At 41.8% G+C, this 16,902-nt stretch overlaps 1 protein-coding gene across 5 annotated transcripts in view; it reads left to right on the forward strand.

Annotated features, from left to right (window-relative positions):
- Positions 1–14,362, forward strand: part of cnot2 (CCR4-NOT transcription complex, subunit 2) — a 184,480-nt gene extending 170,118 nt beyond the window's left edge. For all 5 annotated transcript variants that reach the window (XM_068050411.1, XM_068050415.1, XM_068050412.1 and 2 more), the window contains 3 exons: positions 8,659–8,759; positions 8,922–9,066; positions 13,225–14,362. In XM_068050411.1, coding sequence (XP_067906512.1) covers positions 8,659–8,759; positions 8,922–9,066; positions 13,225–13,311 — 333 coding nt within the window. In that variant the 3' untranslated portion in view covers positions 13,312–14,362. The remainder of the gene's footprint in view (positions 1–8,658; positions 8,760–8,921; positions 9,067–13,224) is intronic.
- Positions 14,363–16,902: the final 2,540 nt, after the last annotated feature.

Genomic DNA, 16,902 nt, shown 5'->3' on the forward strand with positions numbered 1-16,902 from the left:
TAAAATTGACTTCCATCTTTGTCTACGTTACAATGGTGATTATAGTTCATTGACTCTGAAATACTTTGCTATATCCTGAGATAGTGAAAGCTGCTACATAAATGCAAGTTCATTGTATTCAACTCCACAAAGAAAACAGTTTTGTCCATCTATTTTGATAACTGACAAATCAGTTTTAGGGCAAGATTGGCTATTTTTTTTATTCATTTGGTGGGATGTGGGCGTCGCTGGCTAGGCCAGCATTTATTGCCCATCCGCAATTGCCCTTGAGATGTTGGTGGTGAGGTGCCTTCTTGAACTGCTGCAGTCCTTGGGGTGTAGGTACACCAACAGTGCTGTTAGCAAGGGAGTTCCGGGGTCTTGATCCAGCGACAGTGAAGGAACAGTGATATAGTTCCAAGGTGTGTGGCTTGGAGTGGAACTTGCAGGTGGTGATGTTCCCATGCATCTGCTCCCCTTGTCCTTCTAGATGGGAGAGTTCGTAGGTTTGGAAGGTGCTGTCTAAGGAGCCTTGGTGCGTTGCTGCTGTGCATCTAGTATATGGTACACACTGCTGCAGCTGTGCATCTGTGGTGGAGGGAGTGAATGTTGAAGGTGCTAGATGGTGTGCCATCAAGCAGATTGCTTTGTCCTGTATGGTGTTGAGCTTCTTGAGTGTTGTTGGAGCTGAACCCATCCAGGCAAGTGGAGAGTATTCCATTACACTCCTGACTTGTGCCTTGTAGATGGTGGACAGGCACTGGGGAGACAGGTGGTGAGTTACTTGCTGCAGAATTCCTAGCCTCTAACCTGCTCTTGTAGCCACAACATTTATGTGGCTGGTCCAGTTCAATTCCTGGTCAATGGTGACCCCTCCAGGATGTTAATAGTGGGGGATTCAGCGATCGTAATGCTATTGAACATCTGGGGGAGATGGTTAGATTCTCTCTTGTTTGAGATGGTCATTGCCTGGCACTTGTGTGGCATGAATGTTATTACGCACTTATCAGCCCAAGCCTGGATGTTGTCCAGGTCTTGTTGCATATGGACATGGACTGCTTCAGTATCTCTAGGTGTCAGTTATATTAACCAGACATGCCAATGCCTTACAACTTAAATTTTAAACCAAAACTCTGACTTGCTTGTAGCTATTAATTCCTTTTATTCTCCCAGTCTTAAGCAACAGAAAATCTGGATAAGACTAGATATAAATGGAACTCTGTTGACTCTCTCTTGGTGTCACTTATCTTGTCCAGACAGAGAACCTATACATTATATTTGGGCTTGTGACCTTGATAGCCTAGGTCTACCAGCACTGGTTGTGAAAAGATCCTTTGTCCTCATACTGCTCTCTAAAGTACCTTCGCATTAACTCTGTTTCCCAATTTTCAGAAAGATTGTTGCAATTGCCAATTTTAGTCTGTTTCCCTTACATTGTCATTTTTGCCATTGTGGTTTGTACATGCTAGCGGATGCAAGGGAAGATCACTGCTTTGAAATCATTTCCACAAATCTTATTTTTATAACAGGTCCATGTCCCATGTTTTCTGGAGCAGGAGAGAATTGAATGCGAACTGCAGGCATAATTCAGTCCACATTTTAAAGCCCAAATGTAAATAATATAAAATCCAAGTTTTGTTAATTAAGAAAACTTGCAGCAACTTGGCAAACAGAACTGGAGTTGGAGTTTAGCAGTTTCTCTGCAGTACAGATGGAGGAGCCGGGAGATGTAAAACTGATGCACTGTAGTGCCACCATTGGTGGAATGGTGTAATTATAGCAGAAGAAGTTTGCATTGACCAATTCCAATAACAATAACTTGCATTGATATTGTACCGTTAGCATAAGAAAATGACTCAAAGCATTTCACAGGAGCATAATTAGACATAAATTGACACTGAATTAAAAGGAGGATATGTTAGAAGGGTTGACTAGAACATAAATAGGAGCAGGAGTAGACCAGACGGCCTGTTGAGCCTGCTCCACCATTCAGTATGATCATGGCTGATCTTGGGCTTCAACTCTACTTTCCACCTGCTCCCCATATGTTTTGATGCCCGAGAAAACAAAAATCTGTATCTCAGCCTTAAATGTTTTCAACAATGGTGCATCCACAACCCTCTGGAGTAAGGAATTCCAAAGATTCACAAACCTGAGTAAAGAAATTTCTCATCTTGGTCCTAAATGATTGGCCCTTTATCCTGAAACTGTCTCCATGTTCTAGATTCCCCAGCCATGGAAAACAATGTCTCAGTATCTGCCCTGTCAAGCCCTTTCATAATCTTGAATGGTTCAATGCGATCACTTCTCATTCTTCTAAACTCCAGGGAATATACAACCAATTTACTCAGCCTCTCATCATAGGACAACCTTCTCATCCCAGGGACCAATCTAGTGAGCCTTTGCTGGAGTGCCTCCAATGCAAGTATATCCTTCCTTAAACATGGAGACCAAAATTGCACAAGGGCTGAATTTTGTGCAGCCATTTGAAGCAGGTATAGTGGAAGAGGTTTGACGGAGAATTGTGTTGGAAGTGTCCACCCCAATTTCCGGCATTGTGATGTCAGTTCCGGATTTAGTCAGCGGCACAAAAGCACCAAGGTGGAATCGATGCCCCAACGCGATGGGAATGTATTTTAAATTGTAGAACACTTAATTCCAATAGATTAGCATCTCATTCGTCATGATTTAATGGGGAGGGGGCTTGGGATCAACTTGTCAGTGGGTGACTCACGTCATCTGGTTCACGACCATTAAAAGCTGGTGTCATGGGGCCGAGGCTTCAGTGGCACAATGGGGAGGCAGTCATGATCAGCATTGCATAAGGGAGAGGGGGTTGCGGGGTCATTTTCGGACTGAAGTGCTGTGTGCTTTGCAAGGGGGTGGGGGGGTGCTTGGGTTTGGGTGGCAGTATCTGGTGATACAAACTGTTGGGTGAGATGTGTGTTTGCCAATACTGCTGGTTTAGAGGGTTGGCTATCAGCAAGGGTGGGTACTGAGGGCCGTAAGGGATTCTGCCGGGAAAAGTAGAAAAACCTCAGTTGCCAGGGCATGGTCATCTCTGCATCAACAGAAGTCTGCAGGCCCACTGGTCACTTTCCATGGATCTCATACACTCTGTCTTTTTGGACCCCCATGGTGTAATGTGGCACCTCTGACAGAGGGAGGGCAAGAGGCAGCTGCAGCTGGCCATGCCGAGAATTGCCCACCTGTGTTGACTGTACTGAACTCGAATCAGCCACCTTCAAATGTCCACACAGCATTGTCAGCAAAGACTACTTCTGTCCAGGGAGGCAGTCACCGAATTATGAGCCTTGCTGCAGGATGAGTTGCAACCTATAGGATTTTGCAGTCACCCTAGCCAATAGTCCTGAAGATCACAGTGACACTAAACCTTTACGCGTCCGGTTCATTCCAAGGATCGACTGGAAACGTGTGGGGTCTCAGGCAGCAGCCCACCTCGACATCAAGGAGGTGGCCAGTGCCTTGTTAAAGAGGGCCAGCGACTGCGTGCTACTGGACTGACCCTGACGGTCAGGCCGAGATGACCATCACTGGATTTCCCTGGATGTAGATTGCAAGCGTGTGGCCATCGAGGTCTCCATCAGCAGGGAGGGATTTCATTCCATCGAGATTCAACTCATCCAAAAGCATTTCCTTCAGGTGTGACACCGCTTACCGGGAAGCAGGCACGATGCCTACATAATTCGGCAGTCCTAGGTGCCACAGTTTTTCAGGCCCCCTGTTCGTCTTCAGGGATGAATTCTGAGGGAAAGGGCTACCCAATGAAGACTTGGCTGCTCACGCCTGAGGAACCCTCAGTGCAGTGAAGGAGAGGTACAGCAATTGCCACAGCTCCACCTGAGCAACCATCGAGCAGGCCATTGGGCTGCTGAAGATGAGATTCCACTGCCTAGATTGATCCAGTGGAGACCTCATGTATCATGGTGGTCTACTGTGCTGTGCATAATTTAGCACTGCAGAGGGGGGAAGGCCTTGCAAGACAATGAGATGCCCGAGTGACACTCCTCCACTGACAAGGAGGACGCAGAGGAGAGAGAGGAGCAAGCAGCACTAGATGTTGAAGCCCTTGCATCGGAGGCCAGGCAGATTGTCTCTTGCCTCCTTGGCATGTTGTTCAACCTCATAATTACCCACTTCCAGCCACCATGATCCACTCAGAAACCAGTAAAGATTGACCTCAATGCATGTAATCTGTTGCCTCCTTTCCATTTGTGTTCTGTGCCTAGCGCCCAGCTGAAACAGACGCTAATGCCTCTGGGAGATCATATTTAAATGAGGGCTGTGCTTACAGTGGCATCCCACTAAGGGTGAAGTCAGCAGCTCACAATTAAGGCATGATCGAATAATCACTTTTACACAATGAACATTAATGACTTGAACAAAAGAACTTTATATGAAGAATCACGTGACAGCTATCAAACACCCATGAACTCCCAAGTGTGTCTAGGTGCTTTTCTTTATATGTTTGCGAGTGCTTCTACAAGGTGTGAACCCAGCACCAGCAGCTGGCTGCTGATCAGGCTGCCCTATGACTTGCGATGCCTGAGTGTTTCCTGCACCAATGCAGGACACTCCACAGGCATCACAGCTGCTGGAGCTGGGCTCACTGGCGGAGGGGCTGAGGAGCCAGTGTGCACACTCTGAGCGCCCTGAGGGGAGCCCCCAGCTCTGGAGACCAGCCTCTTCTCATCCCTTTCAAGACTCACTTGAACCTTCCTGCTCACCAGAGAAGAACAAGGAGCTAGAGAAGACTCCAGGCATCTTGTCCTTCTCTCGTCTTGCCATGCTGCATCGCATTCATGGCCACGGCAATGGTGTGTAGGTCTGCTTGCATCTGTGGGATTTGGCTCTCCATGAGGGTTGCCAGCTTCGATGGAGGAAGCCATGCACTCATATGCCTGAGACATGGCAGCAGTCATGGCACGGATGAACTCCTCCATTGTCTACTCATGGCTGAGCATGGCTTCTGGCCTCTCTGCAAGATGTTGCCTTACCTCTCTCTCTGCAACTCCAACATATGCCCTATGCTGTTGAGAAAGGCTCATCATCAGCCTGGCCACCCACAGTCCTCCGACTGTCAGTGGCCTCGACTATCTCAGCCATCTGTTCGGGCACATGTGTGGTGCCCTGAAATAAAAAAGTGCTGAAATACTCAGCAGGTCTGGCAGTATCTGTGGAGTGAGAAGCCGAGTTAACCATTCAGGTCTGTGACCTTTCATCAGATCTCAAGAGGGCCGGCGACTGCACTACCGGACCGATCCTGACAGTCAGGCCGAGAGCCATCACTGGATTTCCCCAGGTGTGCAAGCATGTGGCCATCAAGGCCCCATCAGCAGGGAGGGATTTCATTCCATCAACTTTCAACTCATCTGCACCCTTTCCTGCAGGTGTGCGCCCGCTTACCGGGAAGCAGGTACAATGCCTACATAATTTGGCAGTCTTAGGTGCCACAGCTTTGCAGGCCCCCTGTTCGCCATCAGGGATGGATTCTCAGGAATTCTCTCTCACCAGCTCGTGACCCTGATTCTACAGCCAAGCAGAAAACCACTGAGGCACTGGTGGAAGATGCAGGAGAGTCATGGGATGGTGCATCCTCAGTGCTCCTCCTCCTCCTCCTTAGAGGTGGACGGCTGTCCCTCTTCTGGTTAAATCTCCTGTGGATACAAACCTGCATAAAAGAATAAAAACGTGGGAGTTAGGCTGTGCAAATCTCAGCATGCCAACCATATGTGATTTTGGTCTCCAGAAGTGATCTGTATGTCTATGGAAGCCAGTTCTCACTCTTTTGTGCAAGACTCCAGTCTCTCCCTCTGATATGGCACAACCGCCCTGTGTCCCTGCCAATTCTAATGCCTCTTCTTCGGCTTTGGAGAGAAGCCGAAGATCAGGTATGCCTCCACTTGTTCAGTCTGTCTCCCTTCCTGTTGTGGCCCTTGTGTTCAGCAAGAGGAAAGAGGGAGATAGTCATACTTCTCAGAGATCAGCATGACAGTTTAGCTAGTGGCAGCCCCTCATCCCCCACTGAGCTATCTTCTATAGCTCATACTGCCGTCCGCTAGAAAGGGGGGGGGCGGGGAGGAGGGGTTGCAGAGCTGTGAAAGAAGGTGGCCTGTGGCCGAGGCAGCCATGCATCTATCAGGATGAGATGATGCCTAACCCCCTCTGCCATCACCTCGCTTCCTCATGCAAAGCCACATGCAATCACGAAAGAAAGAGAGGCAGGGGTGTGCAGCAGTCACCTTGGGAGCACGCTGGAGGACACTGACCCTCTTGCATCACTGGGGGGTGACCCCATGGCTACTGACCTCCTCAGCTTTCTCCATCCAGGCTTGCTTGGTCAGGCAGGAGGACCTCTACTTGCCATCGCTGTCGAAGAGAACCTCCTGCCTTTCTCTTGCATCCTGGAGGCCAATCTGGAGGGGGGCATCACTAAACTGTGGAGCCATCCTGTGGAGTCCGCCTCAATGGGGGAGATGGGCTTGTGGGGGTTCCAGAATCAATAGAAAACTGGTCACAGTTTTAAGCAGTTATCAGCAGGTGAGTGCAAGGAAGCAATGCAGGGCTGGCAGGGCTTTAAATATGGTGCCAGCACCTGCTCTGGAGTCATCTGACACGTGTTCAGCATCTCGCCTCCTGCCCCGCCGCGTGATTGTGTGTTTGGGGGGGCCTCAGTATTCACAATGGCTACCCGCGTGACAAATGGGAACGGCACCCATCCAGACCTGCTGCCAGCCCAGTACTCCAGGTGTGGTCTCACCAAAGCCCTGTACAGATGTAGCAAGACTACCTTATTCTTGTTCTCCAATCCCCTTGTAATAAAGGCTAACATGACATTTGCCTTCCTAATTGATTGCTGTACTTGCATACTAACTTTGTGTTCCTTGTACAAGTACATCCAAGTCTGAATGCCAACATTTACACATTCTACGCTCTTTAAAAAAAAATTCTGTTTTTCTATTCTTATGACCAAAGTGAATAACCACACGTTTCCCCACATTTGCCACATTGTTACCCAATCACTTAACTTGTCTAGATCTTTTTGCAGCCTGTTTGTGTCCTCCTCACAGCTTGCATTCCCACCTAGCTTTGTATCGTCAGCAAACTTAGATACATTACTCTCGGTCTCTTATCCAAGTCATCTATATAGATTGTAAATAGCTGAGGCCCCAGTACTGATTCTTGCGGCACTCCAGTAGTCACAGCCTGCCAACTTAAAAATACCTCATTTATCCCTACTCAAAAAGTCTGAAATTTGTCAAACAAGATTTCCCTTTCATAAAACCATGTTGACTTGTTATAATCAGACTATGATTTTGTAAGTGCATTGTTAAGACTTCCTTAATAATAGGTTCCAGTACTTTCCCCAACGACTGATGTCAGGCTCACCGCTCTGTAGTTACCCGTTTTCTCTTTCCCTCCTTTGTTGAATAGCGGTATTACGTTTGCTAACTTCCAATCTGCCGGGACTGTTACAGAATCTGTGGAATTTTTGAACAGCCAACGCATCCACTATCCCTGCAGCTATCTCTTTTAGCACCCTAAGATGTAGGCCATCAGGACCTGGGGATGACAGATAATAGTCCCTTGAGTTTGTCAAGTAGTTTTTCTCTGCCAATATTAATTATCTTAATTTTCTCTCTCTTAGCAGAAAGAGAGGGTAACATAGGGGCTAGTATGTAACTTGTGTCTTCTACAGTGAAGACAGACACAAAATATTTGTTGAATGTCTCTGTCATTTCCTCATTCCCCATGATAATTTCTCCTGACTGCTAAGGGACCAATGTTTACTTTAGCTACTCTTCCTTTTTATATACTTGTAAAAGCTCTTATCTGTTTTTATATTCCTGGCTATTTTACTCTTCATTCTATTTTTTTCCCTAAAAGCTTGGCCAAAGAGGGGGAGGTGGGTTGAGAAGCTGACAGGTTGAGTGAAGGAAATATGGGCATTGATATTTATAATAGGAAAAGTTATCACACAAGTGTGACAAAAACATGATGGGAAGCAATTTTTGTCCATCTTTCGGATGAGACAAACTGAAGCCCTGTCTGCCTTCTCGGGTGGATGTGAAAGATTTCATGGCTCTATTTTGAAGAAGAGTAGGGGAGTTATCCCTGGTATCTTCGCCAATATTTATCTCTCAATTAACATCACAAAAATCACATTCCTGTTTGTGGGAGTTTGCTGCATGCAAATTGGTTGCTGTGTTTCCTACATTACAACAGTGACTACACTTCAGAAGTATTTCATTGGGAGCAAGTGCTTTGAGACATCTGTTGGTCCTGGAAAGCAAGTATTTTTCTTTTTTTTTCTAAACAGGAAGTGTGCTTCAATAACATTATTATATGGATATGTACTCCTGCATTGATAGCTATATTTCAGTTTTGTTCGTTTGGTTTACTGGCAGAACTTTCTGTGCAAATAATGAGATGATATTCACGTTGTAGGATTAACAGTTGTGGTGTGATCAGAGTGTGACTATTTAATGGCATAATTTATATACCTTTGGTGGTAATCAGTTAAACATTTTGTAGCCACTTTGTAGAATTGCTGTTGATATCCCTTGTATATAAATTATAGCTGATGTCATAAGTTAAGGTTTCTAAGGATTATATTTAAAATAGAAAAGATAAAACTAACAGTGATCTCTTTTACAGCTTGCTGCAATAAAACTTGCCCGCTATGGAGAAGACCTCCTTTTCTATCTATACTACATGAATGGAGGAGATGTCTTACAGTTACTTGCAGCAGTAGAGCTGTATGTCCTTTTAACTCATTTAATTTGAAATTTATTTTTGGCATAACTGACATGTTAAGAAAATCTAATGATTCATGATTTTATTTGCCATTTTAGTCTTTATTGGATATGTTTCATTTGATTAATATTCATTCATGTCTTTTATCATATTATGAATGTTAGATTTAACAGAGACTGGAGGTACCATAAAGAAGAGAGAGTCTGGATCACCAGGGCCCCAGGAATGGAGCCAACAGTAAAGACCAACACCTATGAAAGGGGGACATACTATTTCTTTGACTGTCTTAACTGGAGAAAGGTTGCTAAAGTAAGAGCTGATGTGCTAATTGATTTTATATAATGCAGAAATTGCTGGCCTTCAGTTGTAAAGGAGTCAGCTGAATTACTGACTTGATGTTTCTTTGAGATTAAGAATGATTTGTTTGCTGGAAACAACCAATGCGTTTTTGTATGCAATATTATGTATTTTTTTTTCTGCCCAGCAAATCTAAGCTGTGGTTCTCTATAATAAAGACAGCTGAAATAGCCTAGATTTGTGTGCTGTTGTTTTAACCCTCGAGACTGCTGGATGCTCTAGCAAGTTCTGTGCTCTCTAGGCTATCAATTTTTTGAAGATTTCAACTCACGCACTGAGGAATCATAGAATGTACAGCATAAGAGGATGTGATTGGCCCAACTTGCCTGTGCTATTGGATGCTTTAAGTGAAGTGGTTTTATCCCATTTCCCTGCTGTGTCCTTTTCCATTCTAAATTGTAATACAGCAATAAATCTGCCAATTGAGTAGTAGTAATATTAACTGCAGGCTACTGAAATGTTACTTTCACAAAGTTAAAGACACGAATTTTAAAAAATCTTCTGCTCCTGCCCATTTTCACTCCCTCCCCCTCCCATTTAATCTGCTTTCTTGTACAATTATTTAAAAATTTGAGGCTAATTACTTGGACTCTATTTTTACTTTTTTGTTTCAAGCTTTAATAATGTTTCCATCTTTTCTGTGGTCCCTCCATTCCAGACTGAGCCGAGATATGTTTAAGTCTTCTTGTTAATGGCGGGGGTGGGCAATTCAAAACTATTAGTTTTTTTGCCACTGGCCAAGTGCATGGTCTTTTCTAATCCCTTCCTTTTTTGGGGTCCTAAATGTGATCCTGATTTGCTAAAGAAAAATCTTTGGAGCCTATTTTAGCCAATTTGGAGGCTAAATAATGTAGCTTTATCTGGGTGTGTTATTGGAGGGGGTAGGCCAAGATATATGATGAATTGAGCTGACATTCAACTGCCCGATCAATCCAGGTGCCTAAAGAAAACTTAGCAGCAGCTCTTGAAGAAGAGGTAATTAAAAAAGCATTTACTTATGCACCCTGTGTGAGGGCACATTTCAAGCCTGTTAAACAACATGCAGCAAGCATTGCACTTCATATGTCAGGTGCAGATCATTTACAAAACCTGTGATATTAACTAAAGAAAACAACTAACTTGACCAAAGCCATTAGTTTGGATTTAAAAACAGAAAGTGGATGGAATCTCAGAATCAGACCCCCAAAACATTGATTACATGGGGCACCTGGATTTTAAACAAAGCATAATTTGCTTATTTGGTCCCCGTAAACATGATACTTCCTGTTTTCAGATTGTGCACAACCAAGGGAAACGGTACTGTTTTGCGGCAAATTTCAAGTTTCAATGCAGAAAGGTGACATTTGTTGCTAGCAAAGTATTATATGGTTCAATTATGCTGCACATTCAGCATCTGTGCAGTTTAAGAAGTGCAACTGCACAACTGCAGTTACCCAGAAACAAATAGAGCCAAGCACATTTTTCTTTGGAGGAGATAATTGCGCACTGCTTCAGTTTTATACAAGTTGGAGTACAACTGCGACTGGTGTAAAACTGCATTTTGCAACTCTCCAGTGGTCAGCTGACTGGTCTCTTATGCTCATTGTTGAAGTTTTATTAGAAAAGAACCAACAAGACAGTGAAAAGTGTGAAAGTTCTGTGGCTGTTGGCGGCTGGTGAGCAGATCTCTGGTGATGTATTGGAGCATCATACAAAGCTTTTCTTTCCTGATCAAATAGCAATGTAAGCATCTAGTATAACTCTGCACTATTCATCCATATTTTCTTATATGCTATAAAAGGTATATTTGCAGTGAAGGGATGTTTTATTGAATTTGTTTTCTTAACCATTTTTTAAAAATTGATTTGGAATTTTTTGCAAATTAAACTCTAAAGAGATCTCAAAATATATTTTAAGGAAAATAGAACTAATTGGAGGGGTGCTCATTCTTTAATCTGACTGTTCTGTGAATTAAATCGATAATCCTTGAGGTGGGAGGCATTTCTCCTCACGTCAATTCAGATAACTTTCTGTAGGATTTGCAAAGACCCCGGCTAATTTCAGTATACATCGGGTACCGGATCAGTGAAGGTGCGTGTAGACGACAAAACAGTGAAGATACTGAAATCGCAGGATTTTCCTCTTATGAATTTCTGATCACACAAGTTCCATATTCCCATGGAGTAGCTTCATATTAGATATTGCTGAAGGTGTTTAGTAATATTTTTGTGGAACTGTGACCAGGCCGAAGAGACGATACAAACCATTCTTAAAGCACCACGTGGTGATAACAGTCCTTTGGCAAGCGCCATTCTGTTTCTTTGAGGTTTGACCATATCAAAAAAACACTTCCTATGTTTAATGGTCTCCCCAAAAATTTTTTGGCGATAAGTAACTTTTCTTTAAAAATGTGTAATTTTTCTTTAAAATTAACTATTTTGTTGCAAAGTATATGCTATGCATGCCAACACGTCATTGCACTTCATGATGCTTGATATGGGGCTATACAAATACAGGCCATTTTTTTAAGCTGGTTGAAATGCTGTGAATGATATCCTCTGTAATTATATATGGTGGACCATGCCATCTTCCTCTCATCATCCAACATCATGAAACCATCCTTGTAGGAGTACATTCCTACCTATTTGAATAATGGCTTCTTTTCCCTGGCCCACAGTCATATTCAGAATCCGCCCTGCTCCATCTCAGTGATTTCATCCACAGACATGAGTTTTACATAATTTATATAGCACCTTTGACTACCTCAATGTCCCAAACACTTCATAGCCAAAGTGCTTTTGAAATGTAGTCACTGTTGTAATATGGGTAAATGTGGCAGCCCTGCAAACACTGAGGTTCCACAAATAATAATGAGGTAAATGGACTGATAATCCATTTTTGGTAGTCTTGATTGAAGAATAAAGTTGCCATGGGATCTCCTGCATCCGAGAGGGGAGCCTGGTTTAACATCTCATCTGAAAGACGACACTTCCAACAGTGCAGCACTACTTCAGTACTGCAATGGTGACCAGCTGCTTAAAGACGCTAGCTTTAACCCACATACTTAGAATTCTTTCATTGAGCCAAGTCTGACACTTGATGCATGCTGATGATCTCCAGTTCTACCTCTTCACCATTCTTCTCAACCCTTGTGCTACTTCTGTATGGTTACTGCTTGGCCAACAGCACCTTCCTCCAGCTCAAGATTGGAGAGGTAATCATCTTCAGTTCCCATCCAAAACTCTGCTCCCTTACTATTTATTCCATCTCTCTCCATGACTATTCTCTCAAGTTGAACCAAAAAATTTACAATTATGCCACCCTGTTCTACCTTATATCTTGAACAGCGTTCTAAAGCCAACAGCTTAGCCGTCAACAAGTTTCATCAACAAAATTCCTGACCGCCACCCTTGCCTCAGCCCCTACATTGCTGAAACCCTTACATGTGACTGTGAACTCCAGTCTTGAAGACTACTGCTGTCCTCCAACTCTGTACCGTGCAAAATTTGCCCCGTTTTGTCACATATCCTGTCCTTCGTTGTCCTTCATTCTTCATATCTCGATCATTCCTCTCCCCACATCTTTGCCTGCTGCTCCATGGCTCCTAAAACAATACTTGCAAAATCCTTGTATATAAATTCTTCTGACCTTGCCCCACCCTATCTTTGCCATCTCCTCCAGCCCTGTATACCCTCCCAAATAATTTGTTCCTCTGAATCAGCCTTCTGTACCTCCCTACCCTTTCACTCCACCACTGGTGGTAAAGAATTGTTACCCCAGTATTCCTCTTCACTTTTAAGAACCAACTCTGACCAGACATTCATTTCTTCATAAAGGCATTTACATGACCTCAGGATGTCCCGAAGCACTTTACAGCTAATGAAGAATTTTAGAAGTATAGTCAGTGCTAGAATATAATCACTCCCTTTTGTGTGTAGTATTTTTACATCTATTTCCTACACCTTCGGAAGTCTCTTTCATTGAAGGCACTTGCTAAATGCAAGTTGTATGGCATTTAATCTGTGAATGTATACCGATATTGTAAATCCTTAGATGTCTCCAAGTGCCTTGTATTGCTTTCAAATGGAAGTTTATTGATTCATGGCTGACTCTTTCTTTTTGGGATTTCAGGAGTTTCACCTGGAGTATGATAAACTAGAGGAAAGACCTCATCTGCCATCATCTTTGAACTACAACCCTGCTCAGCAAGCCTTCTAAAGACTTAACTGTTCATGGGGTATGGCTGTCTCAGCACAATACTCAAACTGCGGAAACCGAAGTGGCTCAGGCATCCTGGTTTTTATTCTTTGAGGATCTGGCAATTGGCTCATGTGGATGGATCGACATTTTGAAGTCCTGCCTTAGTAATTATGTGCTGCCCAACACAACTGAATTTGTATTTTTTTCTGTTTTTTTTTATTATTTTGAGCAGGGTATGTTTAAAAACGACATGCAACAAAATAATTTTTCAGCCTACAGGCAGATTTTGTTCTGCTAAAGGACAAGTGGACCGACAACATTTTCATTGCTAAATTTCCAAAGTGTAAAAATTTAAAAAGTTTGCATTGTTCATTGTAGCATTACTGGTAATAATAAAAAAAATGTTTAGTGCATTTTTATGTGAAGATCCTCCTTGTATTTCATTTGGAAAGATAAGCAGCCTGCATTTGATTTGTTCATTTTACTACCCCTAATGTTTTTGAATGGCATTTCCGCCAAGTTAAATGCAAGAACATTTGACTGTTTAAGTGAACGTTATTGCCACGACCTCTGGACATTTTCCACGGTTGTGTATCACTGGGCTTCATCTTTCCAGAATGAGCAAAACACTGTCCAGTCTTTGTTACAATTTTGTAATAAAAGTGTACATTTTTTTAATTTTTGGACATCACATGAATAAAGATATGTATGTACGAATGTGTATATATTATATATATGACATCTATTTTGGAAAATATTTGCCCTGCTGTACCTCATTTTTCGGAGGTGTGCATGGATGCAATACATGAAAACAGGACATTTCGGGAACTGCTGAGCAGGGGACCGCTGTGTCGCCCTGTGCACTTAAGGGCCAGATTTTCAGCAGCCAAGGACATCCATACCCAATTGAACATGATGGGACTTCAGGAAGTGAACTGAGACAATTCACAATGGCTGGTTGAACAGCAGCATTTCATAGGAAAAAAAGAATTAAAAAAAAATCAATCTTGTATTTTCTGACCACATTAAAGCTTCTTCTCTTTGTAATAAAGTAGAAAAGCTGTCCTAACTGCAGTGTTGCCTTTAATTTGAAATTGCTACACAATAGTGTCTTTTTAATTGATGGCATTGAAAGAAGTTTTTGGAGAATTTGTTGGAATTTCCACTTGAAGACAGTTGTCTCAAGCATTCTGCTCACCAGATTTTACCATAACAGGTAAGTGTTTTGACTTTGTTCTGCATCTGTCATGTGCTTCATTTGTAAATTTAAAAAGGGAGAGCCATTAGGTCTTTGTTAAAATCAGGAGGTGCGGTTATCATTATACGTAAATGATATTTTAGCAGTACTGTCCTGGATTAGCTCAAAAGTATAGTACCCAATATGTATGTGATATCCTTTTGGACATGGAGCACTACATCAAGGGCTTTAAATCTCAAATATGGTTATTAAATATGCCTGTACTGAACTACAAAAATTATGCTCAATGTGGTAATCTTTTAGTGAATGCATCTTAAAGAGCCAGAACTGATACTTAAGAGTCTCATGAATACAAAAAGGCATGGTTTCTGCATGGACAATCCCATCAACTTTCAGTAGTTTAGTAGCTGTTAAAGCAGGCTGTTGTCATTTTTCTCACAGGGAAACATGAATTATTGTGTGTTTAAAACTTAGCCCAATCTCTGTTCAGAATTTGTAAACTACCTTAGCTTTGTGTGTTTGTACCTTTCATAATTGATTAGCGTGAGATCTTATATATTACACACACTGGTGTAAACCTACATACTTATGGATAGTATGTCAGTAACAAGCTAGTTCTAGATGGTTCTTTTTCCACCTTGCAGAAACTTCAGGTTGCATCTTGTTTACAGTAAGCCATAGTTGTGTGGTGTTACAGAATAATGGGCAAATATTCAGGATTTAAATTTGAAATTACTAAAGCATGTTCAAATCAAGTTTTCACTCATAAAAACACTTCCTGTGCATTAAACACACTTTGTAATAAAAATAGTGTGCGTGAAAATGGAAAAAATTTAAGGCTATAAAGTCAGTGTTCCCAAATCATGTGGTTTTTTCCCCATCATTTTTGCTATAGTTTTTCCTGTTTGTATGAAGTACACCTAACTGTGCATATACACAATACATTTGCCTAGTTTGGTTTCTCACTGCCATTCTAAATTTTGTTCCTGTAATATGAAACTTTTTCCAGATTTGCCAGAATTCTAAATTAAAATTCAAAGTTTATCAAGCAGGAAAACTGTCGCACTTCTGGTGTGGCATTTTTCATGTAAACATTTTAATCCATTTTACATTAACTAAAATAGATCAATTATTTGTATACCTGATTACAACAATCAAACATTAGATTTAAAAGTTTATGAATGCTTTTCAAATAATGCATTGGTTATTAATTTACTCAATTTTATCACTACTCTGCTGGGGATGGGGTAGTGAAAAATGAGAATCTCAACTTATAAAGCACCATTTCAATAATCACTGCCGCGGTAGTACATTAGACTTTTAACAATTAAAATTTGACATTGTTTGCCAATGTAAGATTAAGCATTTTGGATCCTTCTAATCAGCTGCAAATTATTTTTTTGTTACTTCAGTAATCTTAAACACAGTCATGAGTTTAAGTGATTGCAATATTATTCATTTCAAGTAATGGTCATACTGAGAACTATCCTTAAACGAAACTGGTCATTCAACTCGAGTTGGCTAGAGCCAACTGAGTTTTGCACTTGTAACTCGGAATATTGAGAATTTTAATTTGTGATTAACTGGGATGTTTTCAAAGTTATTGCTTGGGGTGAGGGTGTGTGTGTAATATCTCCAGTTCTAGGTCATTATGCATAATGTATTTTGAATTTAATCCCATAAAGTCAACTTTCACTCTTCTAGTCTCTGGAAAGCGTAACTGTGACAAAGATTAACGCATAGATTAAGTGGAAGGATTGTATTCAGTCTCCAGCTTACTACAGTAAAGTACAATTCTGCTACTGCCACTACAGTTCATCAGCAATAGATCATGCCAGACCTAAACTGTTCGTTACACTATTCAGTTATTTTCATGGACATTTTACTTGCAACTCTCAAAAGTGCTTTTTTTTAAGAATATGCAAGTTTGTTATTTACTTACCCAAAGCAGTTTTTTTCCCTTTAAAAAGTTGGCATATCCTTAAATGATTTTTCTGTGTTCTTAATTTCAATGCAGTAGTAGCACATTCTAGTGAAATTTCCAAAAAGAGAGATGGATGGCATTTTCACAATGTTTAGTGCCACTTTCAATGTTGGTATAAACTGAAATTTTGAGAGAAAGAAACCTAAAGGGGTTAGTGGGAAGGGGAGGGGTGTCATTTAAGAAACAGAGGGGTTGCCTGCATCAAATTGCAGCAAGTTATCATTGCTTTTAGCAATCCATCCACTTTTTTTAGCTTTCATTATTTTCAACAGGACTGCATGTCTGTTCTGTTGATGATCCAAATCAAAATTCATGTGTGTTGACTGCTTAATGCTAATCTTTTCCCCACTGTTTTTAAGATGCTGCTTGAATATTGCAGATACAGCAACATAACAGGTAAGTCCAACTTAAACTAAATTAACTTTTT

Source organism: Heterodontus francisci, chromosome 18, assembly GCF_036365525.1.
Source record: "Heterodontus francisci isolate sHetFra1 chromosome 18, sHetFra1.hap1, whole genome shotgun sequence".
Taxonomy (NCBI): domain Eukaryota; kingdom Metazoa; phylum Chordata; class Chondrichthyes; order Heterodontiformes; family Heterodontidae; genus Heterodontus; species Heterodontus francisci.